We start from the raw sequence: 20,104 nt of genomic DNA, 5'->3' as shown, positions 1-20,104 counted from the left end.
ACTCTTGCACGCTTGCACCCACAAACCCCGCTCCCTTCAAGCCGGACTTCCCAGGAAAAGAGCGTGCCACCCGATTTCTGTCCCGCTGTCCGGGATGGGGAGCAGCGCAGTCAGGGTTAGCCCACCCGGACAGAGAGCAGGGAGCCGTGCCGTGCAGTGTGCCATATCCCCGCGCCTGCACAGACGGACAGACGGACACGGGACGTGGCTGGGAGAGGCAGCACCTCCCACCTGCATTACAGCCCTGTCAGAGCCTCGATGCTTTGCCCACTAGAGCCAGCGGCTTAAATTAATCTGAGATTAACTAGTTTGGTCTCTTACTTTGAATTTTATGGCTGTGAGACTTTTTTTAAAGAGCAGAGAAGCTAATTTCCAGCAGAGCTGTCGTGCTGCTGGCAGGCACAGCCACGGCCATAAAATACCAGTCCTCACTCAAGACGTCAGAGGGGAACAAAGATAGACTGTGATGCAGAAAAGATGCACGCATTTAAAATAATCTCCGAAGAATGCAGCACAGCCCTGAAGACAGATGTCTCCAGCGTCTCTCCCGAGCTAATCTTTTCCTCTTTAAATAGTCTGCACCACTTATTCCCTCCTGGTGGCTTTCCACTTTTTATTTTGCATCTAATAATGAAGCAGCTCAAACCCATCATCTCCTCCCGGTCCCTTCAGGAAGCACCTCTCCAGGCACCGCTCACCACGTGCACGGCCAGGCGCACGCGTCCTTGGAGGTGGCCTCTGTGCCACCGCCGCTGTGGAGCACCCGGAGCGAGAGCCTGCGGCCCCAGAGAAAATGTGGGTTTTGCAGAACTTCTTGGCAGTCCTCCCACAGCTTCCCTACTCCTGAAATTAAGGATCGAGCCACGGCAACCCCTCCATCTAAATTAAAACAAGCTATATTTACTGTTCATGCTAATTGAATTACATTAACTCTGAACTGGATGATAAGCAGAGCCGTCCCTTACAGTTCCTGGTCTTAATATGTTTAGCGTTCAGACAAATGCACGCCAGTGTGTCATTGTGTTTAAAGCGGAGGAATTTGGTCCTGGGCTATTTTCATCCTGCCCTGACAAGGCTGGCTGGGAAACTCAGGGGTTTTTTTCAGGGTTGCAGTGCGGAAGTGCTGGTGAGTCCAACACGGCGGTTTTTTTCCTCCAGCGCTGGGGAGCAGAAACGCCGCTGGAGCAGCACGGGCAGTGCCGGGTGGCGATGGGAGCGCCGAGACAGGCTCGGGGTGACGCCGATGCCGTGTAGGCACTGAACAGAGCGCCTCAGGGAGCAGGTACCAGGGACAGGAGCGACGACTTCCCCCCCCCCCCCGATCCATACTCCCCCATCTCTGCAGTAGGGCAGGATCCAGCCTCAGCCTCTTGCTGCTGCAGGATCCTGTCCCCGTGGTGCCATCGAGGTGGGTGCACGGCCAGGTGGGGAGGGACACAGCTTGCAGCACCCACCCAAAAGCTGGGGCAGCGAAGGGGCGACAGGATAGAGGTAGGAGAATATGCCATTGGCCCTAACATCACCAAGATGAACTTAATTTGAAAAACTTGGGCAGGAGGCTTGAATAAGACCAAAGGACTCTGCCAAGAGTCACACTTCCTATATTGAAGTGCATAAAAGCTGGACATGTAAGACATGAAGAAAGCACTGTCAGGGTAGGCCAGTGCCAGCCAGCAAATATATAACAGTGGGAACATGAAATATTAATCACTGGTGCATAAAACAATAGGAAAAACCTGCCTTTTGAGGCAGCCATCAATCCTCACTCAGCAGGGAACATCAAGAGACGCTAATACCATACAGGTTCTGCTTAAATATTTGCCTTCCTTAATGCTCACGCAAGAAGCATTTGCTTTGAAGTTGAAAATAGACTGTAAATGTCTTTTGTGTGAGATGAAACATGATAAGACATGAAACCAGGAGGCTAAACTGTAGTTAATCACGGTGATTTTACAAGCAACAAATCATTACTGTAGACAGTAAAGTGTATCGCTTAAAAGCGTGCGCCACGAGACTTGGCAGAGAGGAGAGCCCCGGCTGGGCATCGCCTGCCACCGGTGGGTTTTCGGGTTGTGGCCCATCAGGGTGGCCGTGGGAGCAGCCACAGTGCTGGACCGATGCTTGCACAGGGCTGGACCAATGCTGGCACATCCCGGAGCAGCTTTCCCCGGCAGGACCTTTCCCAGGGACCACAGGCGAGATGTGTTTTGGGGATGGTTCATCCGGCTCCACGCCAGGGTGCAGGGAGGGCAGAAGTGCTGCAGGCATCCCTGCTCTGGCGCTGCCATTTCGGAGACTGGCACCAGCTCTGGCTGTGCCCACAGCATGGGATGCATTTTGGCTGGGGGTGATTTGTCCCATCCTGGGCAGACTCTGGGAGATCCATGCAGGGAAAGCCACCCCTGAAAATTTGGGATGCGCTTGGGCTGAGGATGGAGCCTGCGGTGGACTGGGCTCTTCAGGCACGGGCAGGTCAGCACCACCGCCAGTCCATGCCACGTCCTGGCACAGCTGGCAGCCGCTGCCGGGTGCAGGAGCGTGCAGGCAGTGCACAGCTGTCCCAGGACAGGTATCTCCCACATCAAAAATGAAGATCATGATTAGAAGTGATGTGCACTTGGGAGCGTGAGATAAGACCCCAAAGCAAGCGTAAAGTATGACTGATTAACAAATAAACCCTCACTAATTGCCTTAAAAAGTTGGATCTCAACAGCCAGAGAAGGAAAAAAAAAAAGAAAGATTTAAATTTTCCTTGGGCTAAACATTTTTCCAGCGCGCTCAGACTCGTTCTGAATGTTTCCAGTCATTATCTCCCTAATTAACACACACCGCAAACTGAAAACAAATTTCTCCACCTCGTGGCTCTGGGAAGTTCAGCCGGATTAAACAAACCTCAGGAACAAGGTCAGCAATTGTCCCCCACCCGGTGAGCGGCGTCTCAGGGTGGGAGGCAGCCCGGAACAGGGACAGATGAAGTTATTATTGGTGAATGAAGTGGAATAAGCCTTTAATTTTCTCCAGCTGTTGCTGGATGTGCTGAGGGACAGGTGAGCTCCCTGGGATGGGGCGAGCGAGCCAGCCGATGGAGAGGGACCTCACCTCCTGACACCCCCACATCTCAGGGAAATCAGGGGCGTGTAGAGGTTTTTTAATCAGCATCACTTTATTTTCTGTAATTGACACAAAACCAGCTCTGGCTCTTTTTGCCCCAAAAAGTGTTCAAATAACCCTTTTTAAGCAAACTGATGCTCCAGAGCCCATCACCAGAACGGGATCCTGACACAGCTCGGGGTTTTGCCTGAGGCCAAAAGCACCCGACTGCTGGGACCAGACTGTGCAAGGGCACCCGAGGCAGGCCACGCTCCCTGCCCCAAGGGATACCTCAACGTGCAAAACCCCAAAAGTGCTGCTTTGCGGTCTCCATGCATGTTTACAGCCAGGTACGTCCTCCTGCCCTCGGTGTGCCACCCTGCCTGCGGACCTGCTGGCATGGGGGATCTCGCAGGCTCGGCTGGAGTGGGAAAAACTGATGATCAAAGGGTTAAATTAAATAAAATGACACAAACAGAAAAGAAGGAGCTGTCCCTGCAAGGCTGGGCAGCCCATTTGAAATGAGTGAAAATTTCAGGGAAAAGCAGCCGGGTGCAGGCAGAGGACTGCTTGGCCAGCCAGCTTGCTCCTCCCATGGTGCTGGCTCCAAGGAATAACAATAATTAGAGCTTCCTAATGCCTCCAGGTCATTTGCTTTTTTCCTTGTGTAACATAATTTCTATAGGGCTTGTCATCTTTATTAGGAGAATTAATCTAAAATCTCGCCATGCTCTGGCCGCTTTGCCATCCACTGGAGCCATCCTGAGGAGGGTCAAAGAGGCAGGTCCTCTTCATGGCATGCAAATAAAAAAATTAAAAAATTACAAAGAGAGGTCAGCCGGAGGCTACGGCAGAGGAAATTAATGATTTTTTAAACAACCAGGGAAGTTTGCGTTGGCCTGGTAACGTAATTCAATTCCTGTCACTAAACCCGCGTCGCTGATGTGGGGCCGCTTTTGCCCAACTAAGCAAAATCCTCTTATTAAATCAGAATTGTCATTAGTGTAATAATAAAATGAGGATGAATGGCAGAGGGGAAGGACTGGCCGCAGCCCAGCGAAGGCGATGGGGATGCCCGGTGCTGCAGAGCGAGGGAAGGGCAGAGCACCCCCCCCCCGCCCCGAGCACCCACCCGCAGCGGTCCGGGGAAGGACGAGGGACCCCACGGTGCCCGGGACGGCTGGGGGTGCTCGGCGGAGCGGGGACGGGGTGGGGGTTGGATCTGCCCTGCAGGGTCCCATCCTGCACCCTCAGCACCAGGCATTGCCGGGAGCCCTCCAGCCTCAGGTCTTTAATACCCCTGCCAAAATCTCGGCTCCGGCCAGATTTCCAGGAAAATGCCCCATCCTTTTTTAAATCATCCTGAGATTTTTTTGACTCCGGGTAATTTTCCTTCTCCTTGCTGCAAGGGTAGAACCCCAGGAAGGCGAGGATACTGCCCACCCCGCCTCGTCCTTCTCTCTCTGCGACGCCTGGGGAAGGGTTGGGAAAAGCACTTGCACCCTCCCGTGCCTGCGTCCGCGAACTGCAAGGCAGCGTGGAAGGATGGCTGGATTCCCCTTGGCACACGATGCCTGACAGCCCACGAGTGGGAAGAATCATCGCTGTCCCCTCGACACTGGCACTCCCAAGGAGATTTCCTTCCACCGCAGCGTCTCGGGGAAACCACCCCCAAAAATACCTTCCTTCCCAGTGCCCAGGGTGAGGGGCTGCGGGCAGGAGGTGTCCCAGGGATGGATGGTCCCGTGATGCTCCAGGGTGGGAAGCAAAGCTCCTACCCTCCCGGGCTCGTGTGGAGGTCACCAGACCAGGGGCAAAGCAGCAGATCAGAGGATTAATCGGTCGAAAAGCAGCTTGAACCTTCGGGCTGGAGCCTGATTAATAATTAGAGCCTGAGGTCATCTGGCACACAGGGAAGGTGGTGAGGGCGATGCCACAGGGCACGAGCCAGCAGCAGGGCAGGAGGGAGACGTGGAGCAGACTTTACCCCCTTGGAGAAGGGAACTGGAGTCTGGCAAAGCCCAGCTCAAGTCTCCAGCCTCCATGAACCTGGTATCCAACCTTGCCGGGGCAAAGAGACCCCCGGGAGGCAGGGAAGGGTTGCAGCTTCCAGTCTTGCAGGCAGCTTTGTGCAGGGAAACTATCATGAGATACTGCTCAAACTCGTATCTCCTCTGCCCAGAAAATCCTGCCAGCCCAGAAGGTACCAAGAACACACCGTGAAACAAGGCAAAAACAGCTTTAGTTGGGCAAAAACGCTAACTGGAGTGAAAAGGAAACCTTCCTCAAACACAGTTTTGACCCTGGGAATGCCTGAAGGCCTTCGATACATCAGCATCCCCCCTTCACACGGCAAAACCTGGGGTAACAGTGACAGATACAGGATAAAAATCACACACATTGGCCTCAGGCCAACTCTTCAGGTTGCAAGACCACGCTGGATGCGAGATAACGCGTGTCCACACCTTGGGTCACCTGGTCTGCAGCTGGAGACAGAGACTCCAGATGAAATCTGCTCTCAGCCTTCTGGCCAGGGCTTTGTACCCGCATTTGTGCCTGCCTCGCACGCATCCCACCACCAGTGCAGCCTCCCCAGCTTTCAACCAACACTGGGCAAACCGAGCAGAGAAGGAATCCCTTGGCAGATGCACCAGGGTGCTCTCGACGGTGCTTTTTTAAAAAAGAGGTTATTTCTCCGACACAGTGAATCAGTGCTTTATTTTCAGTATTGAAAGAGGTACAAGACCAGCAGTGAGCTCCAGGTAATGAGCTGGCGCGTTGCGCTTTTTATCAGCGCCCTCGTAATGACGGGATTGAGGCAAAATGCGTGCCGAGAAAAGCCTCTAATGTGCCCCCGAGCGCAGCTGCACAGTAACAGTGCTGGCAACACAGCCTCACCAAACCATTCACGCGTTGCACGAGAGCTGCACCACCAGACCCACAGGTCAGCAAAAGGTTTTGCCGTCTTCAAAAATCCTTGTGTATTGACTTCAAAGAGGAGGATTTGGTTTCTGGGCAGGGAGGGAAGGCCACGAATCAGATGCTGAATTAAGGAGAAATCCGTGTCCCAGCCCTTCTGAGCGCAGAGCGAACGCAGACGTGATTCCTAAAGCCTGAGCTGTGCACAGTGCGGCCCATGAGACTGATTCTGGCCTCCCTTGCACCATTGTACAGCAAGAAGGAACCGTTAGTGCCACTGGGGTCTATAGCACAGTGATAAATCTGGTGTAAGGCCAACTCAAAATCAAGCCCAGAGGACATGAGAAATCTAGAACTGTCTCTACTGCGTGCAAAATGGGTAGAGGGGTAAAATACCTGGATGCTGTCTAGCAGGATCATAAAATCATCCTTGCCCTAGCACCCTGGGAGGGTTTATATAGGGCAATTCATACCATGATCCCAGCCCAGAATAGCACCAGAGATTAACCTAGACTCTGACCCCAGCTAATCCAGCATTACTCCCTGGAAATGCCAGCAGAGTGACTCTGGATTGAATTGGTGTCACGTTAGAATTGGCCCCTCCTGCCTGTGATCTGGAGAGCGTCCTGGCTCGGCTGATGTCAACAGCAAAACCTCCCCAGAGCTCAGCAGAGGCAGGACTGCAGGCACGCGTGCTGCTCTAATGGGCAAACCCAAAAGGACTCAGTAGTAGCTGCTACTGGCAGAGGCGAGGATGCTGGGGAGAACAGACGGTTGAGGAGGTAAGAGTGGGTAAAACGAAGAGCTGTAGCCTTTGCATCACCCCAATTTGTGTGAAACACCCTCAAGCACAGGTCATATAACCTGCTACCCAGCAAGCACAGAGCTTCAGCAACCCCCTTTTCCCCTCGCCTCCCCTGTGCTCCTCCCAGCATCCCAAATCGGAGCAGCTCTGAGAGGGAACCAGTCCAGGGAAACCAGGAGCTTCTTCAGGGTTTCTCTTGCTCCAGGTGCCCCCTTGACCAGATGGTGCACCCCAAGGTGTGAACACAGGATCAGCCCAAGAGCAGTGTGCCAAGTAGAGCAGCTCGCTTACTTCTCCTTCAGGTCCTTGTCTGATTTGCCTAAAAGAGGGGGAGGAAAAATCAGGGCTCGTGTTTCTTGCTCCAGAACCCCCAGCCCCTTTTCTATGGTTATTTTGCTATGTGCAGCTAACATCTCACAGCCATCGCAGTCTGACAAGCAGAACAGCAAGTCATGGCTGGGGACGGGGCCTCCCAAAGCCTTTTCTGACTTAGGGGAAGCAAACAGCAGGCTAACCACGATGGCAAGGAGCCCTGCCCTTCCCCACAGACCCACTCCCTACCCGCAGGGCAGCTGCGATATTCAGAGCTCCCACCTGACTTCTGAGAAGTGAACCAGCAAAGTCTCCCAGCCCCATTTTTGCCACGGCAGGAGCTCCCTGCCCTCACTTTGCACCACCAGCAGAAAACCCCCAACGCCCAGCCACCCCTCGGACACACGGAGACCTGTGGCCGCATTGAGGAGCTCCAGCACACTCTGCATTTCACTGTGGGAGGCCAGGGAGCCCCCGCTGAGCCGCCGGCTGAGCAGACCGATGCACGTGAGATTTGTTGAGGATGCGAGTGGCTCCTCGGCTTATCTGAACAGCCAGCTACACCCCACCGAAAGCAGTGCACTGCACACAGCGTGGCCTGGCTATCAGCAGCTTCCCAAAAATAACTACGTGGGCTGAAACAGCTGCCAAGCCACAGCCTTTACCTTTCGGGACGAACTTCAGCGAGCTGCTGAATATTCAGAAGCGGGACTGCCCCCTCTTTGGCCCATCATTGAGGAATTCGTGGCCGAGCCCGTTGCCACACTTGCCACAAGACACCTGGAAATGCAAAGAGAGAGTTCAACAGCAAGCAGTCTTTCTCAGCAGACAGGCTCATGAAAAAAGCCCGTGGGGATTTTTTTTGTTACTTCCCAAGCATTTCAGAATCGGCACCTTCAAAGCCCCCGGTCGCTCCTTGCGCTTGGACACGCTGTCCTCCTGGACGGTCTCGGTGAAGGCTGGCCACGGGGACGAGTGCTCGTACTTCGCACGGCTGGAGAACAGCTCGTGACCACACTTGGCACAGACGTAGATGCCTGGGGAGCGTGGCAGGAGAGGGGTCAGTGCTGGGGGGCAGCCCCCCGGCCCCGCTCTCTGGCCGGGTCCCAGCAGCGATTGCCAGGGATTGGGGGGGGGGGGGGGGGGGGGGGGGCAGCAGTGGGGACACGTCAGCAGGGTGACATGGGACACTCGTGCCGGACTTTGCCCGCGTGGGCCACAGGGCAGGACCCGCACCCCCCATAGGGGCTCCTCTGCAGGACGGGTCCCCTCCAAGGGACCCTCCCAGCCCCACCTTTGTAGGCGGCATCTCCCCCTTCCCCCCACCCTGGCCCCATGGGGGGGATCCCCCAACAAGGACCCCAGAGAGGGGACCCCCAGCCCGGTCCCCACGGGTGGAGGATGCTCCACAGGAAAGATGTGCACACACACCTCCCCCGTACCCCGGGGACCTCAGCCCCTGCGGAGAACATCCCCTGCCACCCCCCCGACATCACGATAGGGATCCCCCGACCCCACGGGGAACCTGCAGGCCCCACGGGGAGCCCCCCCGCCATCGCCCCGGTCCCGCTCACCCGGCTGGAAGTGGTCCTTGAACACCTCGCCCCCGAGGAAGGAGCAGAAAGACATGGCTGCGCCCGCCGCCCCGGCCCGGTTCCGCTCGCCCCGGCCCCGCCCCGGCCCCGCCCCTCCACCGCTGCGGCGCCGCACGGCGACCGGCAGGGGGCGCTGTGGGGCAGGCGGTACCGGGGGGGGTCCCGGTACCCGAGGGGGGGCCCCGCTCCGCCCCGCGCCCCCCCGCCATGGGAAAGCCCGGGCCGGGCCCCGCAGCCCCCGCGAAGGCGTCCCGGGTGAGGAGGGGGCGGCGAGTGCCGCCCCGCCGGGCTGCGGGCGGGGGGATGCGCGGGGGGGCGCGGGGCGGTGCGGAGCTGCGCGGGGCGGGGACCCGGCACGGTCCTGCGGATGCTCCGGCACCGCCGGCTGGAGCCGGGCGAGCTCCAGCCCGGCACCGGTCATCCAAACCTGACACCGGGACCAGGACGGACCCTCCGCCTCCATCACCGGCATCGGTTCTTCACACCCGGCACCGGCGCCGACCCTCCTCTCCCGGCACCGATATCAGTCCTCGGATCCCGGCACCGGGACTGGCTGGCCTTCTTCAGCACCGGCACCAGCACCGGCTCCGGCTCTTCTTTCCCGGCATAGGGTCCGGTCCTCCCCCGGCACCGGGACCGATCCTCCTGTTCCCCTTCCTCCGGCACTGGCGCTGGTTCTCCCCCGGTACTGGGACTAGCCCATATACCCGGCAGCACCGGCACCACTCATCCTTCTCCAGCACCAGGACCGACCCTTTCCTGGCGGCACCGGGATCTCCCGTCCGGTGCAGGTACCCGTGCTGCGGGAGCAGGGGACCCGCGGGGAGGGCTCAGAGGCCAGGCAGCTCTGGGGCATGGAGGTTGGGCAGCTCTTGGGACGAACTGGGGGGTCCCCCACCGTGAAGGTACCAGGGTCTCAGAGGATGGGGTGCAGGCACAGGCTCAGCGGGGACCACTCGTCCCACCACCCAGGAGTGCAGAGCCAAGGGTCACCCGTGGGGACCCTCCCCACGGAGACCAGTGCAGGGAGGTGATGCGAGTCTGGGCTGTGTCCCTCTGTGGGCTGCGTGGGGCTCCCAGAGGAGGAGGAGGCAGCAGCCCGGCATGCTGCAAGGTAAGGGCTTTGAAGGTGAACCGCAGGCAGCCAGCTCCTTGGCAGGCTCTGGGAAGGGATGACCTGCGTGCAGCTTCCTTTTCCTTCCAAAAAAACCAGGCGCCACAAGTCTCTTCTTCCCTAGTTTTATCTGAGGACCCTTGGATGAATCCTCATCTGGTGGGCTCTCATCGAAATTGCACCTTTCTTGGTGCAAGAGCAAAAATGCCAGCGCCCTTTGGACAGCAACCAGGGACTGTCCCAAGGAGCTGGCCTTGCTACCGGAGCCCTGCAGCCCGCGGCAAAGCGCTTGGATGGGTCCCTGCTTCCTAATGCCAACGGACGTGTCCATCAGCCAGGAGCTCACCCAGGGGCTGTGCCCCGGTGTGGAAACCCCTGCGTGGGGCCAGCGCTGGCGGTGCTCCTGCCCACTGGATACTGCCGGTTTGAATTAGGTCAGGCTTTCATCTCGAGTAGGCTGAGCTCCCCGCTCCAGCCCCAGGGACTGATGATTCGTGGCAGGCGCCCGGGAAGGGGGGGAAGAGGCACTCGCTGCAGCACCGTGGGGTAGCGGTGAGCCGAGGACGCACCGTGTCACTGCACGGAGAACAGGTGATGCGCTGTTTTGAAAGCACCTCCTTTATGATCCACTGAGATCAGGTGAGCAGGGTGTCGGGAAAGGCTCCAAATAGACTCAAGGATGTGTACACCTTCAGGGCGCAGATTTTCAGCCAGTGGAAGGAGCCACAGCAGCCTCTGGGACCTTGTGTCTCAGCAGCATCGTCCACCCAGACGTCCGCTGCTAACCAGAAAGCCTTGCCAGAACGGGAAGTGGTGCCTGTGCTAATGAAAGAGATGAGTGAACCAGCCAGGTCCTTCCCTAGGGCTGTGTCCTGGTGAAACCAGGGCTGAGAGCTCTCCTGTGTGCTGCAAGGGCCACGCCACGAGGGACACAAAGGTCTTGGGATGGCCCGGGCTCCTTTCACTCTGTGCTGGCCACCCCGAGTTAGTAGTTGCTCTTGGCATCAGCAGCAGCCTCTGTGCAGGGAGGTATGGGGAGAGATGGACAGAGGGCGGGACAGCTGAGACATGGGGGTGAAGCAAAGTCCGTAACAGTGGAAAGGTTGAGCTCAAACCTGGGACAGCACAGGGTGGTGGGGAGGCTTTGGGAGCTGGCCACCGGGGGGACCAGACCGGGTGCTGGGGCTGGGCGCTGAGGTTGGCTGGCTCTGAGCATCCAGCAGGCACAGCTGTCCTGGAAATTCCTGCAGTGCTGAAGCCTGCCCGGCTCCTCACTCCCCCAAGCAGCTTGAAATCCACTCCAGTATCCACCAGTAAACTCCCTGAGAAGGAGCAATGTGTTGTGGGAGCTGGAGCAGAAGATGAAGCTGGGATCCCACGCTGCCCAAAGTTATGTCTTGAGGTTGCAGTGAGACTTTCTTCAAAGCCCCGCGCTCCTTAATCACAGGCTAATGCAGAGAGCTCTCCAGTTACAGCGCTAATAACCACAGCAATTTAGTTTCTGTAGCGGTATATTGTGGAGCTAATTAGATGAGGGATTTCCAGCTCGTTTGGCTGGGTGATGAAAGCCTCCCCTGCACCCAGGCAGAGCTGTGCCACTGTCCCCGCCAGCAGCGCCAGCCCTCCGCCCCCAGCCACTGGCACCTCTAGTTAACTGGAGAGGGCTGCTAGAAATTAATTTTTCAATTAACTCTCTGATTTCACAACAAAAGCAAACACCAGGCGGGCAGTGCCCACCTGGGAGCGAGCGGCTCAGGGCACTGACGGTGCAGCCCCTGGTGTGAGAAAAACATTCTCTTTCCAAGCAGTTTGTAGATACTGCACCCTGGGGTGAGCTAATGTCGGGGTGCACGCCGCCGCACCATGCCGTGCTATGCCATGGAGGCTCCTGCTGCCTCAGGCATGTAAAGGAGGCATTTTGGGGGGAGATGCTCGAAGATATCAGCCCGGTCCAGGCTGCAGCTTGTCTCTCTGTCAGGTCAGGTCCAAGCCCTGAATTTGAACCAGAGGTGAGAGCAAGGAGCAGGAATTCAGAGCCTTGGTCCAGCAGACAGGCTTGCTGATGTTTATGGCTTCAGTGTTTCCAAGAGCAGCGAGGGGGCTCGGCGGTCCTTAGGGACCTTGTGTCTCTGCCCAGCTGGGGCACTGGCAGCTCTCAGGGCTCTGCAGAGATGTGACTTTCCCAGGCTGGGTGTCCCAAGCACCAAGTCTGAGCCGCTGCCATCCCCATCCATCCATCCATCACCCAGCTGTGCCCACCTGGCTACCCCCAGTGCTTGATGAAAATACTTGCAAGGACCTTCATATTCAACTTATTCTATAAAAAGCAAAGAGAATCTCCCCCCTCCCTGTGTGCCCCCATGGTCACAGACTGGGGATGAGCTCTGGGCTGGAAGGTGGGTTAGCAGTGACACCAAGGAGCTGACTCCAGGGACACCTCTGGGCTCAATATTTGCTCTCCGAAGCCTGAGCCAGCAGCATAGCCTTCACCAGGGCTGCTCAGTGTGGACCCTTCATCTCAAGGTGCTGGTGGTCCAGCCATTGCACCCAGTGGGGTCCATCCCTGGTGCTCCCCACCCTCCCAGCCACCCACACTCCCCAGAGATGGCTGCATTTCAGCAATGTATCTATAGCCCCCGCTGTACTTGACGTCCCTGCCAGATGAAAACTCCCATACAAACCCAGGCTATTATTATCTCCGTCTTCCACTGTGCTAATGGTCTCTCAGGAAACAGTCATCTTTTTTTTTTTTTTTTTTTAGCTTTTAAAACCCACGAATACTGGAGTGGTGGCAACAAAAAGCCAGGCACGGCAGAGCAGAGCACCAAGGCCTCGCCAAACGCAGGGGAGTCGGCATCCCCCTAACCCGGCAGAGCCGAGGAGCAGCAGCAGGGCAGGAGCAGCCGAGGAGCAGCCCCGGGGCTTTCTGGTAGGCACGGCTGAGGGCTGGGGAGGGCAACGGGCAGCACTGGGGATACTGGCCGACAGCCGTGGCATGGGGCCACTGGGAAACCTGTTTGATGAGGGGTAAGTGGGGGTCTCGGCTGCCCCCCACCTGCCGTGCTTGTGTCGGAGGTGTACGGGGCCCCGTGGCATCGAGGAAGGGGTCTGTTCTCAGGCCCAGCTCTGCCGCTCATTTTCCTCTTCTCGCTTCCTGTTTTGGTGTTTCGGTGCTTTGCGCGGTGCCCCGGACCACTCCATCTGCCAGAGGGTGCCGGTAGTGCCGGCGGTGCTGGCAGCCCTGCCCACGGGCTGGATGGTGCCAGCCCCACAGCCAGGGTTTCTGCCAGGTGCTGGGTATCACCAGGGTAACCCGCAGATTATTTGGGGAAAACAAGTGGCTCCTGCAAATCAGAAGCAAAGCAAAAGGCACAAAGCATGAGATTATATAAACGGCGCTGGAGGCAGCTGCGGCACAGCCTGTAATTAATTCGTGGCAGTGAAGTGCTTTGAAGATCCAGGGCGACGCGGATGCCGGGTGTAAGGCAGCCTGAGGGGCAGCACCCGCCGGCGGCAGGGTCCTGCTCAGCCCTGGCTCCCATGGGATGGTGTCCCCACTCCTTCCGCAGGGATGCTGCGAGGGGAAGGGGGCAGTGGCAGAGCTCAAATACCCCATGAACCCGCTGGGTGCTGGGCTCAGCCCCGCCATGGCCCTGCAGAGGAGCCATCTTGCACCCTCCATCCCTCCTCCCAAAATCACACACACATGGCTCAGGAGCAGGGCTGCCCTGTTGCTTTGGCAGGAGCGCAGCAATGGAGGGATCACGGTGGCTGTTGGGGATGGGACAACACTTTGCCGTGGCCAGGAACACCCTCAGGGCTACGGAAACTTTATGTTAGAAAAACTTCTGTGCCATTTCAGTAAAAACAGAGATTACCGACCCCCTGCTTCCAGAGCATCGTCCCACTGAACTAGGCCCACAGCTTGGGCTTGTTTTTTTCAGGTTTATGCAATGCATTAAGCAAGGGCCAAACCACTGTTGGTTAAGTGAGAAACATTTAGAGGAGTCAGAGAGTCCTGCCCGCTGGCATTGCATCCCTCCTTACAGCCCCGGCACTTGCACTGGGACCAACGTAATGTCTTGATGCAGGAAAATCCCCTTTGTTTTGCTGCAGACCTGGCTCACAGCTCTGGGTTCTCAGGGGCCCGTTGCTAACAGCCTGGCCGAGGTTTATCCTCATTATACAAACAGTTCCCCGCACACTGTCACTGAGGTCATCTTACTGTGGTGCCTTCTCCGTCCCATCCCGGCCAGAAAGCACAGGGAGAGCCACAAGCCTCCTGTCCACTGGCAGCCCCGTGGCCCCAAGGGCATCCCGAAATAGGGATCACCCAGCCCGCAGTGATGAGGTCCCCGGCGACACGCCACTCCTGCTCGGCAGCTCATGGTGATGCTGAGGACCAGGGCAGGGACATGCTGTGCCTCAAGGTGGCACGAACCTGAGCTGCTTCCTCCCGTTCCCTCGGCAGCACCGGTGTCGTCGGCGATGCGAGCGATGGCAGACCAGGCTGTGACAGCGGCAGACGCCTCTCCAGCCCTGGCACCATCCCCGGGCTCACCTCGGCGCGGGGACACCGATGGGCTAATGCCCCATCCCACCGGCACCAGGGAGGATGGTGGCGGCCGGGACAGCTGTGGGCTCATTTTCGCCATGGATGGGGACATGAAGCCTCCTGCCTCGCCCCAGCCTGGGGGGATGCTCCTGGCTGACCTCCCACGGGCCCCCCAGCCCCGGCTGAGCCCCGCTAAGTCCCGCACGGCCCCATCCTCCCCCAGCGTCTCCCCGTCAGAGAGCCGCGCTGCCCTGCTCCGGCTGCGGGAGGCCAGGCTGGAGGACACCAAGAGGCGGCTGTCGGAGGCTGTGCAGGAGCCCCTCAGCCGGCTCAGCCGGCTCATGGCCGAGGAGAGCAGCCCCGTGCCTCGGGTGAAGGCGGGCACCGGGGGACAGGAGGCAGGGGGCAGCCCCGGGCAGGCGGGGGGCCGATGGGCCGGGGGCCGGCGGGCACGGGACTGGAGCCCCTGGGAGCCCACCCTGAACTGCCGCTATGAGATCTGCTCCTACGGGGACGTGATCCAGGTGGTGGAGGTGGCACAGCAGGATGCCGAACCCCAGCTGCCACCCCCTGAGGAGCTGCCACCAGCACAGCCGGAGGGCACGGTGCCAGGCAGAGCCCTCGCCTCCATCGCCCTCCTCGCCTACGGCTACTTCGTCCTGCCGCTGCCGCCCTACGCCGCCGGCCTCTGCCTGGGGCTCATCTGCGGGCTGGTGCTGGGCTTCCTCGCTGTCCTCCTCCTCGTGCCAAAGCCTCCGCCAGCAGCACGGGGACCGCGGGGCCGCCTGCGCCCCGAGCTGCTTCCAAGGGAGCTGCAGGAAACTCATCGCCTCCAGGTGGGAGAGGAGTGGTCCGGGAAGGGGTGCTGGGTGGTGGCTGGAGGGGAGCCTGAGGTTCGGGGTGCAGCACTGAGGGGGTGCCAAGCCCATGGCAGGTGCCAGCTGCCACCCTGTACGGCACAGCGGGAAGCAGCTGGCTGCTTTTCCTCCCACGCAGGGCTGGATGAACCAGCTGCACGTCTACGACCCTGAGCTTTTCCACCCCTCGCTTACACACTCGGTGCTTGCCACACTGGATGGAGCCACCCTCAAGCTCTCCTACCCCAAGACCAACATCCCACGCCGAGCTACTTTTGAGGAGGAAATCCTCGACACCATCTTCATCAGCCACCGCTGCTACGACCTGACTGATGCCAAGGTGAGTCCAGCGGTGTCAAGGACCCTCCCGCGGGAGCAGAGGGCTCTTCCCTTGCAGGCACCCCCAGTACCCCCACCTCACTGCTGCTTTCGGTGTTGCAGATCTTCCTCTGCCCCCCCAGCCTGGCCCGAAAGCGGACATGGAACAAGAAATACCCCATCTGTGTCCTCCTCCCCAACCCGGCAGAGGTGGAGTGCAGAAGCAGTGAGGAGCAGGATGCAGAGCTGCAGAGGGATGAAGGGACGAAGAAGGTGCCAGTGTTGGGGCAGGATGTCCTGGGCGACTGCAGGGAGAGGTGCCTGTACCTCTTCGGGCGGACAGGGAGGGAGAAGGAGGAGTGGTACCAGCACCTCGTGCGAGCCTCCCGTGGGACCCCCAGCAGCAGCCGTGGTGAAGCCAGGGCAGGTGAGATGTGGCCATTGTGGCTTCTGCTCTGTGCTGGGACTGATCCAGGGTGGGAGCTGCACTTGTGCTGGGAGGACAAGCCCTTGGTAGGCAGCAGTGAGCATGGGGGGAGATGGAGGGGCTCAGAGCCAAGAGCATTTGCAGCAGCAGGGAGAGCCTGGAGGATCCCCCTCGCCAGCATAGGGTGGGTGGCACGTCACCGGCATCAAGGATGGGCAACGTGTCACTGCATGTGCATCGCAGCACGTCACCGTGCATGCATCACAGCCAGGCGGCATGTCACCTGAAGCCATCCTGACCCTCTCATGTCCCCATGTCCCCAGGTGTGGGACCAGCTCTGCGGAGCAGTGGCAGCAGCAGTGGAGGGAGCACTGAGGACATCCCCTCCGCTGTCCCGCTCAAGGACCTGGCAGGAAGCGTCCGACAGAAGGTTTTCCTGGATTACAGCACCTACATGGCCCGATTCGTGCCAGCGCAGGTGGGGGGCAGCCTGAACCGGAGCCCATCTCATGGAGCACTGAGCAGCCCCACACCCACAAAGGTGCGTAGGACAAATTCAGCACTGGGAGCGGGACACGAATTCTAAGCAGAGGCTGATGGACCCTTCATGCAGCCACTTCCAGTCCTGTGGTTTGTCTCTTCCCTCCCAGCACCGTGGTTTGAGCAGCCAAGCCATGGTGCAGGGGAGCACCTGGCCAGCAGGTCCCACCACTCATGGGGCCACCTTGCTCCAGGGGCTTCTGGCTTCTGTCCCTCCGCAGCTCAGTGAGGACACAGCCAGGCGCAGCGAGGCATGCATGGCCTGGATGAACGCACTGATGGGGCGCATCTTCTGGGACTTCCTCCAGGAGCGATACTGGGCTGAGCAAGTGTCCAGCAAGATCCAGAAGAAGTTGAGCAAGATCAAGGTGAGAGGCAGGAGCACCACAGCACCCGGGGGACCCCCATCCCCGAGGCCCCACAGCAGGTGTCCGGCTGCGGTGACCGTCCCCATGTGGTTTCCCTCCATCAGCTCCCGTATTTCATGAATGAGTTGACGCTGACAGAGCTGGACATGGGCATATCCATCCCCTCGGTCCTCAGCGCCTCCAACCCCACCGTCAATGACCGAGGTGAGAGCCCCGCAGAGCAGCAGGGACCCCGGGGCTGGCTCCACGGCAGCTGTTATTAAGGTGCCAGCCCAGTCCCCCACACAGGGAGGTTTTGGCAGGCACACGAGCAGCCCTCGACCCCTGCGGTGCTGACAGGGGCTCACCCTGTCCCTCTCCCCGGCAGGGCTCTGGGTGGACATGGAGGTCACCTATAGCGGCTCATTGCAGATGACACTCGAAACGAAGATGAACCTCTGCAAGCTGGGGAAGGAGAGCTCTGCAGAGGAGAGTGGCCCAGCAGAGGCAGGCAGAGAGGGGTAAGGAGTCCATGCACGGCTGGGTTTCATCATCCTCCTCCTCCTGCCTGAGTGAGGCGAGAGGGTGCTGGCTCCAGGGCACCCCCGTGATGCGTGATGCTCCTCGGGGCTCGCAGGTCCAGGCCACGGCTGATCCTGCTGGCAGACAGTGATGCAGAGTCGTCCAGCGCCGGCTCCTCCGATGAGGAAGACGTCACTGCTGCAGAGCCCGTGGGAGCTCTGGGGGAGCGGGTCTCTGCACCCAGCGCCGAGGGGTAAGGGGCTGTTGGGGGTCTGCACCGTGGGGTGTATGGGGAGATGCTGGGGAGGCAGGGTGCTACACCAGCACAGGGGCTCGGGGCTGGGAAGGCACACACAGGCACCCTGGCACATCATGGCAGCCCTTCACAGGGGTCTCCTGTCCCTGCGGGGTGCTGTGGCAGATGGCTGGGGGATGCTGAAACCCGGCATGGCTCTGGGTTTCACCCCACTGCTGAGCTGTGACTTCCCCTGCTTTAGCCACGTCTGCGGCAACAGCACGAGCCGGAAGATCCTGCGCTTTGTGGATAAGATCGCCAAGTCCAAGTACTTCCAGAAGGCCACTGAAAATGAGTTCATCAAAAAGAAGATCGAGGAGGTTTCCAACACGCCGCTGCTGCTGACGGTGGAGGTGCAGGAGCTGGCAGGCACCTTGGCCGTGAACATCCCCCCGCCGCCAACGGACCGCGTCTGGTACCAGCTTTCCTTCCTCCCGTGCGGGGACCCACGCACATCCTCCGTCCAGCTTGCACCCTGCAGCTCGGCCAAGGAGCCAGCTCTGGGGCTTCGGGTTCATCTGGGGCACCAGTAAGCCAGTACTGTTCTCCCAAAGGGGCTCAGAGACCTCAGACTCATTTCTCCTAGTCTCCACCCAGGCCAAGACAGGATCTGGGGACTCAGAGCTCCCGCTGCAGGCCAGCCACCTCCTCCCAGGAGGCAGGTCCCTAAAACCCAGCAGTGGGGCCACGTGGGCTACACCACATGTATTTGGGATGTGATGTTTTCTCCCACTTTCCTTTCCCCTCACAGGTACAGCTTCCGAGTCCCACCCCAGCTGGAGCTGAAGGTGCGCCCAAAGCTGGGTGAGCGGGAGGTGACATTCCTCCATGTCACCGAGTGGATTGAGAAGAAGCTGCAGCACGAATTTCAGGTACCTGTTACGAAGGTCTGGGTCTGTTAAAGGGCTCAGCAGACCCTGCTGAAGCATGGGCATTTCTGCGATCAGGGATAATGAGACCTCCGTTTGGGCCAGGGTTATCACTCAGAAAAGCCAACATCTGACCTGTCTGTCCAGCTTTGAACAGTCAAGAAACATGACCTGAGTAACCAGCTGTGAGGGCTAGTGCTCTGAGCACCAGAGTGCTCAAGGAAAAGCATTTTCCTCCCAGTATGTGCAGCCCTGCCCCAAGCAGGGACATTAGGAGTGTCGGCAAGTCCCAAGCAGACACACCCCAGAAGGGCTGAATTCACCCATCCGCTCTGTTTTTGGGATGTTTGGGAGATTTACCATCACAAAGTACCCGCTGGTTAGTCTTCAGCCTCTCAGCTGTGAAACCTCTGGTCAAAGAGCAGAAATGTCCCCACAGATATTTAGGTCCCCAAATCTCCCCCCCGCCCCGAAAGAGCTGCCCATTTGAATGGCTTCAAAGTGCTGGTCCCTGCCCTCTGCCATGACCATCCTTGAAGCCCTACAGGTGGGCAAAGAAAAACTGCTCCTGCTTGTCCCCATCCTGCGATACCCAGAGCTGGTAATCCTCTAGGGCCAGGCACAGTCAGCTGCTGCTGAGGGGACAGGAGCCCAGGACATGTTGGCAGCCCCAGCCTCTGACCCAAGTGTGGCTTCTGCCAAGGCCACTTCCCAGCAGATGTGTCACCAGTCAGGCAGTGGTATTCAAAACCGCTTACTTGTTATTCTGAACTCCTCTTTTCAGAAAATTTTGGTGATGCCAAACATGGACGATCTCATCATTCCCATCATGCGCTCCAGCCTGGATCCTCAGCCACCCACTGGGGGACTGCCCAGGGACCTACCGGCCAGGGGAGGGAAGAGGCTCTGAAGCGCAGCCCCACGGGCAGGGCAGAGACACTGCGCAGAGCTCAGGGACCGTGCTGGGACACGGACCCAGCCAGCCTGGCCACTGACTGCCTCCAGGGCGATGCTGTGGGGTCCGAGCTTCTCGGTTCATCTCCTCCTCAGCACTTTTGTAGATGAGCCTCCTCCTTAAATACTGCAAGCACACTTTCAGAGCAGAACCAGACCCAGGGCAAGGGGTTTGCTGGAGACTCAAGAACTTCATGCACCTCCTACCAGCTTCCCAGGACTCCTAATCAAGGGGGCAGCTCTGCACCAGCGGACAGCTGGACTTTCCACTGACTGGTTCCCAAAGAGGGTGCAGGACACCCAGACCGGTTCTGCACTGAAGGAGTTGCGATCACCGCTGATCCAAGACATCACAGCTTTGAGACGCATCATCACACCCTCCCCGCAGGCAGCTGGACTGCAAGAAAACATGGGTGGAAAATGAGTCCAAAATCTGAATAAATCCATCACTGCCCAGTCTTACCTAGCAGCCTTCTTATTGCACACAAGTTCCCACATCTGCTGAAGCTGCCATGCGGGATCATGGCGATTTGCACACACAGAAGTTCACGGGTCATACTTGCAGCTCAGCACAAGGAGTGCCTG

The 20,104-nt window shown here is 58.7% G+C and overlaps 2 protein-coding genes across 3 annotated transcripts; one reads left to right on the top strand and one right to left on the bottom strand.

The window, feature by feature from the left end:
- Positions 1–5,789: 5,789 nt before the first annotated feature.
- MSRB1 (methionine sulfoxide reductase B1) lies at positions 5,790–8,831 on the bottom strand. Its single transcript, XM_075768207.1, has 4 exons — positions 8,701–8,831; positions 8,021–8,163; positions 7,792–7,906; positions 5,790–7,133 (listed from the first exon to the last, which is right to left on the bottom strand). Exons 1-4 carry the CDS (start codon positions 8,753–8,755, stop codon positions 7,102–7,104), a joined length of 345 nt encoding a protein of 114 aa, XP_075624322.1. The 5' UTR covers positions 8,756–8,831; the 3' UTR covers positions 5,790–7,101.
- A 502-nt stretch (positions 8,832–9,333) lies between these two features.
- LOC104629921 (testis-expressed protein 2) lies at positions 9,334–19,975 on the top strand. 2 transcript variants are annotated; one of them, XM_075768188.1, is made up of 13 exons: positions 9,334–9,512; positions 12,597–12,764; positions 14,307–15,226; positions 15,387–15,587; positions 15,689–15,992; positions 16,316–16,533; positions 16,754–16,900; positions 17,005–17,104; positions 17,268–17,400; positions 17,517–17,654; positions 17,899–18,111; positions 18,448–18,568; positions 19,350–19,975. In XM_075768188.1, exons 3-13 carry the CDS (start codon positions 14,324–14,326, stop codon positions 19,473–19,475), a joined length of 2,604 nt encoding a protein of 867 aa, XP_075624303.1. In that variant the 5' UTR covers positions 9,334–9,512; positions 12,597–12,764; positions 14,307–14,323; the 3' UTR covers positions 19,476–19,975. The 2 variants fall into 2 exon arrangements, with proteins under 2 accessions (XP_075624303.1, XP_075624302.1); XM_075768187.1 differs by having other exon boundaries at positions 16,727–16,900.
- The last annotated feature ends 129 nt before the right edge of the window (positions 19,976–20,104 follow it).

The sequence above is a fragment of the Balearica regulorum genome, chromosome 15 (assembly GCF_011004875.1).
Source record: "Balearica regulorum gibbericeps isolate bBalReg1 chromosome 15, bBalReg1.pri, whole genome shotgun sequence".
Taxonomy (NCBI): domain Eukaryota; kingdom Metazoa; phylum Chordata; class Aves; order Gruiformes; family Gruidae; genus Balearica; species Balearica regulorum.
The sequence above is the reverse complement of the archived record's forward strand: the minus strand, read 5'-3'. Positions and strand labels throughout refer to the sequence as shown.